The sequence below is a fragment of the Salmo salar genome, chromosome 11 (genome assembly GCF_965601325.2).
Source record: "Salmo salar chromosome 11, fSalSal1, whole genome shotgun sequence".
NCBI classification, from domain to species: domain Eukaryota; kingdom Metazoa; phylum Chordata; class Actinopteri; order Salmoniformes; family Salmonidae; genus Salmo; species Salmo salar.
In genome coordinates this window covers 117,340,288-117,357,680 of record NC_138301.1, presented here as the reverse complement: position 1 = coordinate 117,357,680, position 17,393 = coordinate 117,340,288, and the positions used below count along the sequence as shown (strand labels likewise).

General features: G+C 49.2%; 1 protein-coding gene across 1 annotated transcript in view; it reads right to left on the bottom strand.

Annotated features, from left to right (window-relative positions):
* The window catches only part of nbeaa (neurobeachin a), a 327,572-nt gene that overhangs the window by 81,919 nt on the left and 228,260 nt on the right, over positions 1 to 17,393 (bottom strand). The window contains 3 exon segments of the mRNA XM_082958305.1: positions 13,489 to 13,512; positions 14,565 to 14,718; positions 16,828 to 17,045. Of these exon segments, the coding sequence (XP_082814431.1) occupies positions 13,489 to 13,512; positions 14,565 to 14,718; positions 16,828 to 17,045 (396 nt within the window).

The window sequence follows — 17,393 nt, the reverse complement described above, 5'->3', positions numbered from 1 at the left end:
TCAGTTTGGGGTACCAGTAGGGAGGTAGAGAACAGGTCAGTTTGGGGTACCAGTAGGAGGTAGAGAACAGGTCAGTTTGGGGTACCAGTAGGAGGTAGAGAACAGGTCAGTTTGGGTTACCAGTAGGGAGGTAGAGAACAGGTCAGTTTGGGTTACCAGTAGGGAGGTAGAGAACAGGTCAGTTTGGGGTACCAGTAGGGAGGTAGAGAACAGGTCAGTTTGGGGTACCAGTAGGAGGTAGAGAACAGGTCAGTTTGGGGTACCAGTAGGGAGGTAGAGAACAGGTCAGTTTGGGATACCAGTAGGAGGTAGAGAACAGGTCAGTTTGGGGTACCAGTAGCAGGTAGAGAACAGGTCAGTTTGGGGTACCAGTAGGGAGGTAGAGAACAGGTCAGTTTGGGGTACCAGTAGGGAGGTAGAGAACAGGTCAGTTTGGGATACCAGTAGGAGGTAGAGAACAGGTCAGTTTGCGGTACCAGTAGGAAGGTAGAGAACAGGTCAGTTTGGGTTACCAGTAGGGAGGTAAAGAACAGGTCAGTTTGGGGTACCAGTAGGAGGTAGAGAACAGGTCAGTTTGGGGTACCAGTAGGAGGTAGAGAACAGGTCAGTGTGGGGTACCAGTAGGAGGTAGAGAACAGGTCAGTTTGGGGTACCAGTAGGGAGGTAGAGAACAGGTCAGTTTGGGGTACCAGTAGGGAGGTAGAGAACAGGTCCGTTTGGGGTACCAGTAGGAGGTAGAGAACAGGTCAGTTTGGGTTACCAGTAGGGAGGTAGAGAACAGGTCAGTTTGGGGTACCAGTAGGGAGGTAGAGAACAGGTCAGTTTGGGGTACCAGTAGGAGGTAGAGAACAGGTCAGTTTGGGGTACCAGTAGGGAGGTAGAGAACAGGTCAGTTTGGGGTACCAGTAGGGAGGTAGAGAACAGGTCAGTTTGGGGTACCAGAAGGGAGGTAGAGAACAGGTCAGTTTGGGGTACCAGTAGGAGGTAGAGAACAGGTCAGTTTGGGTTACCAGTAGGGAGGTAGAGAACAGGTCAGTTTGGGTTACCAGTAGGGAGGTAGAGAACAGGTCAGTTTGGGGTACCAGTAGGAGGTAGAGAACAGGTCAGTTTGGGGTACCAGTAGGAGGTAGAGAACAGGTCAGTTTGGGGTACCAGTAGGAGGTAGAGAACAGGTCAGTTTGGGGTACCAGTAGGAGGTAGAGAACAGGTCAGTTTGGGGTACCAGTAGGAGGTAGAGAACAGGTCAGTTTGGGGTACCAGTAGGAGGTAGAGAACAGGTCAGTGTGGGGTACCAGTAGGAGGTAGAGAACAGGTCAGTTTGGGGTACCAGTAGGGAGGTAGAGAACAGGTCAGTTTGGGGTACCAGTAGGAGGTAGAGAACAGGTCAGTTTGGGGTACCAGTAGGAGGTAGAGAACAGGTCAGTTTGGGGTACCAGTAGGGAGGTAGAGAACAGGTCAGTTTGGGGTACCAGTAGGGAGGTAGAGAACAGGTCAGTTTGGGGTACCAGTAGGAGGTAGAGAACAGGTCAGTTTGGGGTACCAGTAGGGAGGTAGAGAACAGGTCAGTTTGGGGTACCAGTAGGGAGGTAGAGAACAGGTCAGTTTGGGGTACCAGTAGGGAGGTAGAGAACAGGTCAGTTTGGGGTACCAGTAGGAGGTAGAGAACAGGTCAGTTTGGGGTACCAGTAGGAGGTAGAGAACAGGTCAGTTTGGGTTACCAGTAGGGAGGTAGAGAACAGGTCAGTTTGGGGTACCAGTAGGGAGGTAGAGAACAGGTCAGTTTGGGGTACCAGTAGGGAGGTAGAGAACAGGTCAGTTTGGGGTACCAGTAGGAGGTAGAGAACAGGTCAGTTTGGGGTACCAGTAGGGAGGTAGAGAACAGGTCAGTTTGGGGTACCAGTAGGGAGGTAGAGAACAGGTCAGTTTGGGGTACCAGTAGGGAGGTAGAGAACAGGTCAGTTTGGGGTACCAGTAGGAGGTAGAGAACAGGTCAGTTTGGGGTACCAGTAGGAGGTAGAGAACAGGTCAGTTTGGGGTACCAGTAGGGAGGTAGAGAACAGGTCAGTTTGGGGTACCAGTAGGAGGTAGAGAACAGGTCAGTTTGGGGTACCAGTAGGAGGTAGAGAACAGGTCAGTTTGGGGTACCAGTAGGAGGTAGAGAACAGGTCAGTTTGGGGTACCAGTAGGAGGTAGAGAACAGGTCAGTTTGGGGTACCAGTAGGAGGTAGAGAACAGGTCAGTTTGGGGTACCAGTAGGAGGTAGAGAACAGGTCAGTTTGGGGTACCAGTAGGAGGTAGAGAACAGGTCAGTTTGGGGTACCAGTAGGAGGTAGAGAACAGGTCAGTTTGGGTTACCAGTAGGGAGGTAGAGAACAGGTCAGTTTGGGGTACCAGTAGGAGGTAGAGAACAGGTCAGTTTGGGGTACCAGTAGGAGGTAGAGAACAGGTCAGTGTGGGGTACCAGTAGGAGGTAGAGAACAGGTCAGTTTGGGGTACCAGTAGGGAGGTAGAGAACAGGTCAGTTTGGGGTACCAGTAGGGAGGTAGAGAACAGGTCAGTTTGGGGTACCAGTAGGAGGTAGAGAACAGGTCAGTTTGGGTTACCAGTAGGGAGGTAGAGAACAGGTCAGTTTGGGGTACCAGTAGGGAGGTAGAGAACAGGTCAGTTTGGGGTACCAGTAGGGAGGTAGAGAACAGGTCAGTTTGGGGTACCAGTAGGGAGGTAGAGAACAGGTCAGTTTGGGGTACCAGTAGGGAGGTAGAGAACAGGTCAGTTTGGGGTACCAGAAGGGAGGTAGAGAACAGGTCAGTTTGGGGTACCAGTAGGAGGTAGAGAACAGGTCAGTTTGGGTTACCAGTAGGGAGGTAGAGAACAGGTCAGTTTGGGGTACCAGTAGGGAGGTAGAGAACAGGTCAGTTTGGGGTACCAGTAGGGAGGTAGAGAACAGGTCAGTTTGGGGTACCAGTAGGAGGTAGAGAACAGGTCAGTTTGGGGTACCAGTAGGAGGTAGAGAACAGGTCAGTTTGGGTTACCAGTAGGGAGGTAGAGAACAGGTCAGTTTGGGTTACCAGTAGGGAGGTAGAGAACAGGTCAGTTTGGGGTACCAGTAGGGAGGTAGAGGAGAGGTCAGTTTGGGGTACCAGTAGGAGGTAGAGCACAGGTCAGTTTGGGGTACCAGTAGGGAGGTAGAGAACAGGTCAGTTTGGGGTACCAGTAGGAGGTAGAGAACAGGTCAGTTTGGGGTACCAGTAGGAGGTAGAGAACAGGTCAGTTTGGGGTACCAGTAGGAGGTAGAGAACAGGTCAGTTTGGGGTACCAGTAGGAGGTAGAGAACAGGTCAGTTTGGGGTACCAGTAGGAGGTAGAGAACTGGTCAGTTTGGGGTACCAGTAGGGAGGTAGAGAACAGGTCAGTTTGGGATACCAGTAGGAGGTAGAGAACAGGTCAGTTTGGGGTACCAGTAGCAGGTAGAGAACAGGTCAGTTTGGGGTACCAGTAGGGAGGTAGAGAACAGGTCAGTTTGGGGTACCAGTAGGAGGTAGAGAACAGGTCAGTTTGGGGTACCAGTAGGGAGGTAGAGAACAGGTCAGTTTGGGGTACCAGTAGTAGGTAGAGAACAGGTCAGTTTGGGGTACCAGTAGGGAGGTAGAGAACAGGTCAGTTTGGGTTACCAGTAGGGAGGTAGAGAACAGGTCAGTTTGGGTTACCAGTAGGGAGGTAGAGAACAGGTCAGTTTGGGGTACCAGTAGGGAGGTAGAGAACAGGTCAGTTTGGGGTACCAGTAGGAGGTAGAGAACAGGTCAGTTTGGGGTACCAGTAGGGAGGTAGAGAACAGGTCAGTTTGGGGTACCAGTAGGAGGTAGAGAACAGGTCAGTTTGGGTTACCAGTAGGAGGTAGGGAACAGGTCAGTTTGGGGTACCAGTAGGAGGTAGAGAACAGGTCAGTTTGGGGTACCAGTAGGAGTTAGAGAACAGGTCAGTTTGGTGTACCAGTAGGAGGTAGAGAACAGGTCAGTTTGGGGTACCAGTAGGGAGGTAGAGAACAGGTGAGTTTGGGATACCAGTAGGAGGTAGAGAACAGGTCAGTTTGGGGTACCAGTAGCAGGTAGAGAACAGGTCAGTTTGGGGTACCAGTAGGGAGGTAGAGAACAGGTCAGTTTGGGGTACCAGTAGGGAGGTAGAGAACAGGTCAGTTTGGGATACCAGTAGGAGGTAGAGAACAGGTCAGTTTGGGGTACCAGTAGGAAGGTAGAGAACAGGTCAGTTTGGGTTACCAGTAGGGAGGTAAAGAACAGGTCAGTTTGGGGTACCAGTAGGAGGTAGAGAACAGGTCAGTTTGGGGTACCAGTAGCAGGTAGAGAACAGGTCAGTTTGGGGTACCAGTAGGGAGGTAGAGAACAGGTCAGTTTGGGGTACCAGTAGGAGGTAGAGAACAGGTCAGTTTGGGGTACCAGTAGGGAGGTAGAGAACAGGTCAGTTTGGGGTACCAGTAGGGAGGTAGAGAACAGGTCAGTTTGGGGTACCAGTAAGAAGGTAGAGAACAGGTCAGTTTGGGGTACCAGTAGGGAGGTAGAGAACAGGTCAGTTTGGGATACCAGTAGGAGGTAGAGAACAGGTCAGTTTGGGGTACCAGTAGCAGGTAGAGAACAGGTCAGTTTGGGTTACCAGTAGGGAGGTAGAGAACAGGTCAGTTTGGGTTACCAGTAGGGAGGTAGAGAACAGGTCAGTTTGGGGTACCAGTAGGAGGTAGAGAACAGTTCAGTTTCGGGTACCAGTAGGAGGTAGAGAACAGGTCAGTTTGGGGTACCAGTAGGGAGGTAGAGAACAGGTCAGTTTGGGTTACCAGTAGGGAGGTAGAGAACAGGTCAGTTTGGGGTACCAGTAGGGAGGTAGAGAACAGGTCAGTTTGGGGTACCAGTAGGGAGGTGGAGAACAGGTCAGTTTGGGTTACCAGTAGGAGGTAGAGAACAGGTCAGTTTGGGGTACCAGTAGGAGGTAGAGAACAGGTCAGTTTGGGGTACCAGTAGGAGGTAGAGAACAGGTCAGTTTGGGTTACCAGTAGGGAGGTAGAGAACAGGTCAGTTTGGGGTACCAGTAGGGAGGTAGAGAACAGGTCAGTTTGGGGTACCAGTAGGAGGTAGAGAACAGGTCAGTTTGGGGTACCAGTAGGGAGGTAGAGAACAGGTCAGTTTGGGGTACCAGTAGGAGGTAGAGAACAGGTCAGTTTGGGGTACCAGTAGGAGGTAGAGAACAGGTCAGTTTGGGGTACCAGTAGGAGGTAGAGAACAGGTCAGTTTGGGGTACCAGTAGGAGGTAGAGAACAGGTCAGTTTGGGGTACCAGTAGGAGGTAGAGAACAGGTCAGTTTGGGGTACCAGTAGGGAGGTAGAGAACAGGTCAGTTTGGGGTACCAGTAGGAGGTAGAGAACAGGTCAGTTTGGGGTACCAGTAGGAGGTAGAGAACAGGTCAGTTTGGGGTACCAGTAGGGAGGTAGAGAACAGGTCAGTTTGGGGTACCAGTAGGGAGGTAGAGAACAGGTCAGTTTGGGGTACCAGTAGGAGGTAGAGAACAGGTCAGTTTGGGGTACCAGTAGGGAGGTAGAGAACAGGTCAGTTTGGGGTACCAGTAGGGAGGTAGAGAACAGGTCAGTTTGGGGTACCAGTAGGGAGGTAGAGAACAGGTCAGTTTGGGGTACCAGTAGGAGGTAGAGAACAGGTCAGTTTGGGGTACCAGTAGGGAGGTAGAGAACAGGTCAGTTTGGGTTACCAGTAGGGAGGTAGAGAACAGGTCAGTTTGGGGTACCAGTAGGGAGGTAGAGAACAGGTCAGTTTGGGGTACCAGTAGGAGGTAGAGAACAGGTCAGTTTGGGGTACCAGTAGGAGGTAGAGAACAGGTCAGTTTGGGGTACCAGTAGGGAGGTAGAGAACAGGTCAGTTTGGGGTACCAGTAGGAGGTAGAGAACAGGTCAGTTTGGGGTACCAGTAGGAGGTAGAGAACAGGTCAGTTTGGGGTACCAGTAGGAGGTAGAGAACAGGTCAGTTTGGGGTACCAGTAGGAGGTAGAGAACAGGTCAGTTTGGGGTACCAGTAGGAGGTAGAGAACAGGTCAGTTTGGGGTACCAGTAGGAGGTAGAGAACAGGTCAGTTTGGGGTACCAGTAGGAGGTAGAGAACAGGTCAGTTTGGGGTACCAGTAGGGAGGTAGAGAACAGGTCAGTTTGGGGTACCAGTAGGGAGGTAGAGAACAGGTCAGTTTGGGATACCAGTAGGAGGTAGAGAACAGGTCAGTTTGGGGTACCAGTAGGAGGTAGAGAACAGGTCAGTTTGGGGTACCAGTAGGGAGGTAGAGAACAGGTCAGTTTGGGGTACCAGTAGGAGGTAGAGAACAGGTCAGTTTGGGGTACCAGTAGGGAGGTAGAGAACAGGTCAGTTTGGGGTACCAGTAGGAGGTAGAGAACAGGTCAGTTTGGGGTACCAGTAGGGAGGTAGAGAACAGGTCAGTTTGGGGTACCAGTAGGGAGGTAGAGAACAGGTCAGTTTGGGGTACCAGTAGGGAGGTAGAGAACAGGTCAGTTTGGGGTACCAGTAGGGAGGTAGAGAACAGGTCAGTTTGGGGTACCAGTAGGGAGGTAGAGAACAGGTCAGTTTGGGGTACCAGTAGGGAGGTAGAGAACAGGTCAGTTTGGGGTACCAGTAGGAGGTAGAGAACAGGTCAGTTTGGGTTACCAGTAGGAGGTAGAGAACAGGTCAGTTTGGGGTACCAGTAGGAGGTAGAGAACAGGTCAGTTTGGGGTACCAGTAGGAGTTAGAGAACAGGTCAGTTTGGTGTACCAGTAGGAGGTAGAGAACAGGTCAGTTTGGGGTACCAGTAGGGAGGTAGAGAACAGGTGAGTTTGGGATACCAGTAGGAGGTAGAGAACAGGTCAGTTTGGGGTACCAGTAGCAGGTAGAGAACAGGTCAGTTTGGGGTACCAGTAGGGAGGTAGAGAACAGGTCAGTTTGGGGTACCAGTAGGGAGGTAGAGAACAGGTCAGTTTGGGATACCAGTAGGAGGTAGAGAACAGGTCAGTTTGGGGTACCAGTAGGAAGGTAGAGAACAGGTCAGTTTGGGTTACCAGTAGGGAGGTAAAGAACAGGTCAGTTTGGGGTACCAGTAGGAGGTAGAGAACAGGTCAGTTTGGGGTACCAGTAGCAGGTAGAGAACAGGTCAGTTTGGGGTACCAGTAGGGAGGTAGAGAACAGGTCAGTTTGGGGTACCAGTAGGAGGTAGAGAACAGGTCAGTTTGGGGTACCAGTAGGGAGGTAGAGAACAGGTCAGTTTGGGGTACCAGTAGGGAGGTAGAGAACAGGTCAGTTTGGGGTACCAGTAAGAAGGTAGAGAACAGGTCAGTTTGGGGTACCAGTAGGGAGGTAGAGAACAGGTCAGTTTGGGATACCAGTAGGAGGTAGAGAACAGGTCAGTTTGGGGTACCAGTAGCAGGTAGAGAACAGGTCAGTTTGGGTTACCAGTAGGGAGGTAGAGAACAGGTCAGTTTGGGTTACCAGTAGGGAGGTAGAGAACAGGTCAGTTTGGGGTACCAGTAGGAGGTAGAGAACAGTTCAGTTTCGGGTACCAGTAGGAGGTAGAGAACAGGTCAGTTTGGGGTACCAGTAGGGAGGTAGAGAACAGGTCAGTTTGGGTTACCAGTAGGGAGGTAGAGAACAGGTCAGTTTGGGGTACCAGTAGGGAGGTAGAGAACAGGTCAGTTTGGGGTACCAGTAGGGAGGTGGAGAACAGGTCAGTTTGGGTTACCAGTAGGAGGTAGAGAACAGGTCAGTTTGGGGTACCAGTAGGAGGTAGCGAAGAGGTCAGTTTGGGGTACCAGTAGGAGGTAGAGAACAGGTCAGTTTGGGTTACCAGTAGGGAGGTAGAGAACAGGTCAGTTTGGGGTACCAGCAGGGAGGTAGAGGAGAGGTCAGTTTGGGGTACCAGTAGGAGGTAGAGCACAGGTCAGTTTGGGGTACCAGTAGGGAGGTAGAGAACAGGTCAGTTTGGGGTACCAGTAGGAGGTAGAGAACAGGTCAGTTTGGGGTACCAGTAGGAGGTAGAGAACAGGTCAGTTTGGGGTACCAGTAGGAGGTAGAGAACAGGTCAGTTTGGGGTACCAGTAGGAGGTAGAGAACAGGTCAGTTTGGGGTACCAGTAGGAGGTAGAGAACTGGTCAGTTTGGGGTACCAGTAGGGAGGTAGAGAACAGGTCAGTTTGGGATACCAGTAGGAGGTAGAGAACAGGTCAGTTTGGGGTACCAGTAGCAGGTAGAGAACAGGTCAGTTTGGGGTACCAGTAGGGAGGTAGAGAACAGGTCAGTTTGGGGTACCAGTAGCAGGTAGAGAACAGGTCAGTTTGGGGTACCAGTAGGGAGGTAGAGAACAGGTCAGTTTGGGGTACCAGTAGTAGGTAGAGAACAGGTCAGTTTGGGGTACCAGTAGGGAGGTAGAGAACAGGTCAGTTTGGGTTACCAGTAGGGAGGTAGAGAACAGGTCAGTTTGGGTTACCAGTAGGGAGGTAGAGAACAGGTCAGTTTGGGGTACCAGTAGGGAGGTAGAGAACAGGTCAGTTTGGGGTACCAGTAGGAGGTAGAGAACAGGTCAGTTTGGGGTACCAGTAGGGAGGTAGAGAACAGGTCAGTTTGGGGTACCAGTAGGAGGTAGAGAACAGGTCAGTTTGGGTTACCAGTAGGAGGTAGGGAACAGGTCAGTTTGGGGTACCAGTAGGAGGTAGAGAACAGGTCAGTTTGGGGTACCAGTAGGAGTTAGAGAACAGGTCAGTTTGGTGTACCAGTAGGAGGTAGAGAACAGGTCAGTTTGGGGTACCAGTAGGGAGGTAGAGAACAGGTGAGTTTGGGATACCAGTAGGAGGTAGAGAACAGGTCAGTTTGGGGTACCAGTAGCAGGTAGAGAACAGGTCAGTTTGGGGTACCAGTAGGGAGGTAGAGAACAGGTCAGTTTGGGGTACCAGTAGGGAGGTAGAGAACAGGTCAGTTTGGGATACCAGTAGGAGGTAGAGAACAGGTCAGTTTGGGGTACCAGTAGGAAGGTAGAGAACAGGTCAGTTTGGGTTACCAGTAGGGAGGTAAAGAACAGGTCAGTTTGGGGTACCAGTAGGAGGTAGAGAACAGGTCAGTTTGGGGTACCAGTAGCAGGTAGAGAACAGGTCAGTTTGGGGTACCAGTAGGGAGGTAGAGAACAGGTCAGTTTGGGGTACCAGTAGGAGGTAGAGAACAGGTCAGTTTGGGGTACCAGTAGGGAGGTAGAGAACAGGTCAGTTTGGGGTACCAGTAGGGAGGTAGAGAACAGGTCAGTTTGGGGTACCAGTAGGGAGGTAGAGAACAGGTCAGTTTGGGGTACCAGTAGGGAGGTAGAGAACAGGTCAGTTTGGGGTACCAGTAGGAGGTAGAGAACAGGTCAGTTTTGGTTACCAGTAGGGAGGTAGAGAACAGGTCAGTTTGGGTTACCAGTAGGGAGGTAGAGAACAGGTCAGTTTGGGGTACCAGTAGGGAGGTAGAGAACAGGTCAGTTTGGGGTACCAGTAGTAGGTAGAGAACAGGTCAGTTTGGGGTACCAGTAGGAGGTAGAGAACAGGTCAGTTTGGGTTACCAGTAGGGAGGTAGAGAACAGGTCAGTTTGGGGTACCAGTAGGGAGGTAGAGAACAGGTCAGTTTGGGGTACCAGTAGGAGGTAGAGAACAGGTCAGTTTGGGGTACCAGTAGGGAGGTAGAGAACAGGTCAGTTTGGGGTACCAGTAGGAGGTAGAGAACAGGTCAGTTTGGGGTACCAGTAGGAGGTAGAGAACAGGTCAGTTTGGGGTACCAGTAGGGAGGTAGAGAACAGGTCAGTTTGGGGTACCAGTAGGAGGTAGAGAACAGGTCAGTTTGGGGTACCAGTAGGAGGTAGGGAACAGGTCAGTTTGGGGTACCAGTAGGAGGTAGAGAACAGGTCATTTTGGGGTACCAGTAGGAGGTAGAGAACAGGTCAGTTTGGGGTACCAGTAGGAGGTAGAGAACAGGTCAGTTTGGGGTACCAGTAGGGAGGTAGAGAACAGGTCAGTTTGGGATACCAGTAGGAGGTAGAGAACAGGTCAGTTTGGGGTACCAGTAGCAGGTAGAGAACAGGTCAGTTTGGGGTACCAGTAGGGAGGTAGAGAACAGGTCAGTTTGGGATACCAGTAGGAGGTAGAGAACAGGTCAGTTTGGGGTACCAGTAGCAGGTAGAGAACAGGTCAGTTTGGGGTACCAGTAGGGAGGTATAGAACAGGTCAGTTTGGGGTACCAGTAGGGAGGTAGAGAACAGGTCAGTTTGGGGTACCAGTAGGGAGGTAGAGAACAGGTCAGTTTGGGATACCAGTAGGAGGTAGAGAACAGGTCAGTTTGGGGTACCAGTAGGGAGGTAGAGAACAGGTCAGTTTGGGGTACCAGTAGGGAGGTAGAGAACAGGTCAGTTTGGGGTACCAGTAGGAAGGTAGAGAACAGGTCAGTTTGGGTTACCAGTAGGGAGGTAAAGAACAGGTCAGTTTGGGGTACCAGTAGGAGGTAGAGAACAGGTCAGTTTGGGGTACCAGTAGGCGGTAGAGAACAGGTCACTTTGGGGTACCAGTAGAGAGGTAGAGAACAGGTCAGTTTGGGTTACCAGTAGGGAGGTAGAGAACAGGTCAGTTTGGGGTACCAGTAGCAGGTAGAGAACAGGTCTGTTTGGGGTACCAGTAGGAGGACGTGACACAGTGCTGGAAGCCCTTTATATTTGGGGACATGAAGAGGAACAGCAGCAGTGACAGCCAGGATGAGGGACGGTCATAGAATCAGCTAATGTTGACACCAAGTGTTCCTCAACTTGTTATTTATAAAGCGTCCAAGAACTAAGGTTGCTAGGATCAGTTTTGCCTCTTAGATCATAATGAATAACATTACATAGACAGGGGGGACCTGACCCTAGATCAGCACTCCAGCTCTGAGACGCTTTGTGAATGCGTGCCCTTATTGTGTTGGGATGCTCTGTGTCAACATGGCAGCCATTGAAATTGTAAATCACAAAAACGAGGTTGGTTAAACTCTGGTGTACTTTATATTCGGCTTTGGGAGTAGGAGTGGGGAAGGTGTGAGAGGGGGAGTGGCAGTGAAAGGGTATACACACACACACAGACACACGCTAGCCATGCGTGACAGGCTTCTATGCTCTTCTTAGCTTTGGCTTGTGAAGGCTACACACACATTTAGGACTAACAAACATTCTCTGTGCTCAGTGAGCCCACGTGCTTTGGGTTGGTGCTCATATCATATCTCTGGTTCGGGTTGGTACGCTACGCTACGCACCTCTCCCCCTGTCCCTCCGCCCCCCGGAACAGGGGTCACCTCCTCGCCCTTTGACCCTTTGTTGGAGTCGGCTCCTCCTTCTCCTCTCGCCTTCTTTAGGTTCCACACAGAGGGGAGAACACTATCACTCTATGTACCTATCTCTCTATCACTCTATATCTATGTACCTATCTCTCTATCCCTCTATCTATGTACCTATCTCTCTATCACTCTATATCTATGTACCTATCTCTCTATCCCTCTATCTATGTACCTATCTCTCTATCCCTCTATCTATGTACCTATCTCTCTATCACTCTATATCTATGTACCTATCTCTCTATCACTCTATATCTATGTACCTATCTCTCTTTCTATGTACCTATCTCTCTATCCCTCTATCTATGTACCTATCTCTCTATCACTCTATATCTATGTACCTATCTCTCTATCACTCTATATCTATGTACCTATCTCTCTTTCTATGTACCTATCTCTCTATGTACCTATCTCTCTATCCCTCTATCTATGTACCTATCTCTCTATCACTCTATCTATGTACCTATCCCTCTATCTATGTACCTATCTCTCTATCCCTCTATATCTATGTACCTATCCCTCTATCTATGTACCTATCCCTCTATCTATGTACCTATCTCTCTATCACTCTATCACTCTATATCTATGTACCTATCTCTCTATCTATGTACCTATCTCTCTATCCCTCTATATCTATGTACCTATCTCTCTTTCTATGTACCTATCTCTCTATCTATGTACCTATCTCTCTATCTATGTACCTATCTCTCTATCACTCTATATCTATGTACCTATCTCTCTTTCTATGTACCTATCTCTCTATCTCTCTATCTATGTACCTATCTCTCTATCACTCTATGTACCTATCTCTCTATGTACCTATCTCTCTACCACGCTCTCTCTATCACTCTATCTCTCCATGTACCTATCTCTCTATCACTCTATGTACCTACATATCTATGTATCTATCTCTCTCTTTATCTCTCTCCTTCAGGTTTGAAGCAGAGGTGAGATCTCTCTAGCTACGTATATACATATATTTCTGTCTCTCTCCGACTTTAGGTTCGAGAGAAAAATATGATATCTCCGTCTTTCTCCACCCTTCAATTCTTCATCTCTGCCATTCTATCTCTCCCTCTCTTTACTGTCACAAAGGTTCTTCTTACTCATGTAGTAAGTTCTCTCTCTCATCTATCAAAATGTTTGTTTCCCTGTCTGTGTCATTTTTCTCTCCGCTCTCTCCCATGTGTTTATCTCTCGATCGCTCTGTCACCCAGCATCGAGGCCATACCATGTTCATCCACAAGGTGGCGACATAATGAATACAAATATACGCTGAGTGAACAAAACATTAAGGACACTTGCTCTTTCCAGGACATAGACTGACCAGGTGAGTTGAGGGGGAAGCTATGAACCCTTATTGATGCCACTTGTTGAATCCTCTTCAGTCAGTGTAGATGAAGGGGAGGAGACAGGTTAAAGAAGGATTTTTAAGCCTTGACAATTGAGACATGGATTGTGTATGTGTGCCATTCAGAGGGTGAATGGGAGAGACAAATGATTTAAGTGCCTTTGAATGGGGTATTGTAGTAGGTGCCAGGCGCACAGGTTTGTGTCAAGAACTGCAACGCTGCTGGGTTTTTCACGCTCAACAGTTCCTGTGTGTATCAAGAACGGTCCACCACCCAAAGGACATCCAGCCAACTTGACACAACTGTGAGAAGCATTGGAGTCAACATGGGCCAGAATCCCTGTGGAACGCTTTAGACACCTTGTAGAGTTTCATGCCCTGATGAATTGAGGCTGTTCTGAGGGCAAAAGGGGAGAGTGCAACTCAATATTAGGAAGGTGTTCTTAATGTTTTGTACACTCAATGTATATACTACCTGTCTTGTCCCATACATCATATTATGAAATGTCTGAAGAATACCCTTCACTGAGGCAACAGTTTGAATATTATATTACTGAACAGAGATCCCCATCCATTCACATACACAAGCAGAGACAGTCCAGGAACAGAAGAGCTGGAATATTAATCATAATTACAAAGCAAATGTTAGTCCCAATGACAGCTACAGTAAACAACAGAGAACGTTAGTGAAAATATGTCAAGAGAAAGACAACTTACAGTGTTCGTACTAACCTTAGAACTCTGCACATGCAAAACCCCCGTAGAAAAACAGACGGGAAGACGAGAGGAAGGACAGAATACAGAGAAGACAGAGAGAGAGAGAGAGAGAGAGAGAAAAAAGGATGTTTAAAACAACGGCCTGAACTTATCAAATCAAGTTCAATATTTTTTTTTTTTTAAGTTTGAGAGCTGAGGGTTAGGTTTTAGTCAAAATACTTCAAAGTTAAGATACAAAAATCAAAGTAGTATTGTTTTTTTTTAAATTATAGAATGAACAAAAAGAACCAGAGAAAAGGTTGCGCTGGTGTTAAATTGAAGATTCATTTCACCCAATGTGTAAAAACAAGGCGCAAACCAGGGTTCGGGTCAATTCCATTTCAATTCCAGTTAATTCAGAAAGTAAACCTAATTCCAATTCCAAATTTCATTGAAGAGAATTGGAATGTCAGTGTATCTCCTGAATTGTCACGATTCCCTCCTGCTCGGGTGGCACTCGGCGGTCGTCGTCACCGGCCTATTAGCTGCCACCGATTCCCTTTTGCTTTTCCCTTTTTAATTTTTTTTTTAGACACCTGTGGTCAATTAGCCATTAGAGGGGCTATTTAGTTTAGCTGGCCCGCTCCTTGTCGTGCGGGATTAATTATTGTTATCGACTGTCTTGTTCGTGTCGGCTTGGCATTGTCGCACCTTGTATTTATTCCACTGTGTTTGGGAACTTTGTTTTTTCAAAGTGTTATTAAAAAACAACACTCCCTGTGCTCGTTGCTTCCTGCGCCTCATTCCTAACAACCCGACTACCAACGCCATGGAATTGACCCCAACCCTGGTGCACACAGTAACCACTAGACGTAACCATGGTACACTAACCGCTAGATTGCCATGCTATAGAGGACAACAAAAGTAACACCATTTTCAAAAATAAACTGTAATTCCATCCTTTCTAGCCTGGCCTAGTAGCACCAACCAGGTGGGCTGTACACCACCAGCACACAGTAATCACCAGGCCTGAATAACACATGTTATCCTGCAGTTCCCCCTCCCACCAAGGTGGGGCAGCAGTGAGCCACACTTACAGAGGGGGAGGTGGCTGCAGAGAGCAGAGGGAGGATCCCTCCACAGGCGATGATGATGTTGTCCACCATCTGAGAGATGAGGTGTATAGTGTTGTGGACAAAGATGATGTTCTCATTGCTGTTCACAAAGTCCATTACTGACTTGGTTGAATGGCTGGAGAGAGGAGAGGAGAGGAGAGGAGAGGAGAGGAGAGGAGAGGAGAGGAGAGGAGAGGAGAGGAGAGGAGAGGAGAGGAGAGGAGAGGAGAGGAGAGGAGAGGAGAGGAGAGGAGAGGAGAGGAGAGAACAGAAGAGAAGAGAAGAGAAGAGAAGAGAAGAGAAGAGAAGAGAAGAGAAGAGAAGAGAAGAGAAGAGAGAGGAGGAAGAAAGGAGAGCAAGGATGACAGGAGAGGAGAGGAGGAAGAGAGGGGAGTGAGAACAGGGAAAGAGGAGAGTGAAGGGTCAATAATAAATGGTTGTTCACTAGAGGGAAATGTCTCCAGTTTATTTCAGTCTCTTTGTCTGTAAACAAAGCCAGTATTGTGACCGGGACGTACTAGACAAATAACTAGAGTTCAAAAGGTGCTCACACTCAAACCAAGGAATAACCCAAGGAGGAATAACCCAAGGAGGAATAACCCAAGGAGAAATAACCCAAGGAGGAATTACCCAAGGAGGAATAACCCAAGGAGGCCCGGGTCATCACAGTGTCTAGGGCGCTAACACAGTGTCTAGGGCGCTAACACAGTGTCTAGGGCGCTAACACAGTGTCTAGGGTGCTAACACAGTGTCTAGGATGCTAACACAGTGTCTAGGGCGCTAACACAGTGTCTAGGATGCTAACACAGTGTCTAGGGCGCTAACACAGTGTCTACTCAGTGTCTAGGGTGCTAACACACTGTCTAGGGTGCTAACACAGTGTCTACACAGTGTCTAGGGTGCTAACACAGTGTCTAGGGCGCTAACACAGTGTCTAGGGTGCTAACACAGTGTCTAGGGCGCTAACACAGTGTCTAGGGTGCTAACACAGTGTCTAGGGTGCTAACACAGTGTCTACACAGTGTCTAGGGTGCTAACACAGTGTCTAGGGTGCTAACACAGTGTCTAGGGCGCTAACACAGTGTCTAGGGTGCTAACACAGTGTCTAGGGTGCTAACACAGTGTCTAGGGTGCTAATACAGTGTCTACACAGTGTCTAGGGTGCTAACACAGTGTCTAGGGTGCTAACACAGTGTCTAGGGTGCTAACACAGTGTCTAGGGTGCTAACACAGTGTTTAGGGTGCTAACGCAGTGTCTAGGGTGCTAACACAGTGTCTAGGGCGCTAACACAGTGTCTAGGGTGCTAACACAGTGTCTAGGGTGCCAACACAGTGTCTAGGGCGCTAACACAGTGTCTAGGGCACTAACACAGTGTCTAGGGTGCTAACACAGTGCCTAGGGTGCTAATACAGTGTCTAGGGCACTAACACAGTGTCTAGGGCACTAACACAGTGTCTAGGGTGCTAACACAGTGTCTAGGGCGCTAACACAGTGTCTACTCAGTGTCTAGGGTGCTAACACAGTGTCTAGGGTGCTAACACAGTGTCTAGGGCGCTAACACAGTGTCTAGGGCGCTAACACAGTGTCTAGGGTGCTAACACAGTGTCTAGGGCGCTAACACAGTGTCTAGGGTGCTAAAACAGTGTCTAGGGCGCTAACACAGTGTCTAGGGTGCTAACACAGTGTCTAGGGTGCTAACACAGTGTCTACACAGTGTCTAGGGTGCTAACACAGTGTCTAGGGTGCTAACACAGTGTTTAGGGTGCTAACACAGTGTCTAGGGTGCTAACACATGTGTCTAGGGTGCTAACACAGTGTCTAGGGTGCCAACACAGTGTCTAGGGTGCTAACACAGTGTCTAGGGTGCTAACACAGTGTCTACACAGTGTCTAGGGTGCTAACACAGTGTCTAGGGTGCTAACACAGTGTCTAGGGTGCTAACACAGTGTCTAGGGCGCTAATACAGTGTCTAGGGTGCTAACACAGTGTCTAGGGTGCTAACACAGTGTCTAGGGTGCTAACACAGTGTCTACACAGTGTCTAGGGTGCCAACACAGTGTCTAGGGTGCTAACACAGTTTCTAGGGTGCTAACACAGTGTCTACTCAGTGTCTAGGGTGCCAACATAGTGTCTAGGGTGACTGTCTCTGGCCTCCAGAGCGAACACACACACACACACACACACACACACACACACACACACACACACACACACACACACACACACACACACACACACACTCACCTCCTCCAGACGTGTACATCTGTCTCCAGGGCGAACAGCAGGTCAGTGAGGAGGCGCTGGTGCATGGGCGACCACTTGAACTCTGGGATACGGAACATGGTGGTGCGAGGCCCGGGGCTGAACTGGCGCCGCTGCTCCTCTGTCATGGGCATCCCTCTGAAGCCCAGGTCCACACGCAGGTCCCGTTCCAACTGGGCCGCCGTACGACCGTGGAGAGCCTGTAGCGGGAAGTAGAGAGACAGGTCAAGGTATGTTGGCTAAAGGCTTCCACACGCTTTGGTTCCGGGGAAGGTGACAGAGATAAATAGCTAGGTCTCTATCTCTAACTCTACAACTGGGGAGAGGGAAACAATACCTGAGCTAAAACCAACAGTTGAAAGAACCTTATTATTGACAATAAAACAGCTACAGAAGCTAAGCTTACAGCTAAGTTAAAAACCATTTCAGAGATAATAACCACGGCTAAGCTAACAGCTAAGTTAAAAACCATTTCAGAGATAATAACCACGGCTAAGCTAACAGCTAAGTTAAAAACGATTTCAGAGCTAATAACCACAGCTAAGCTA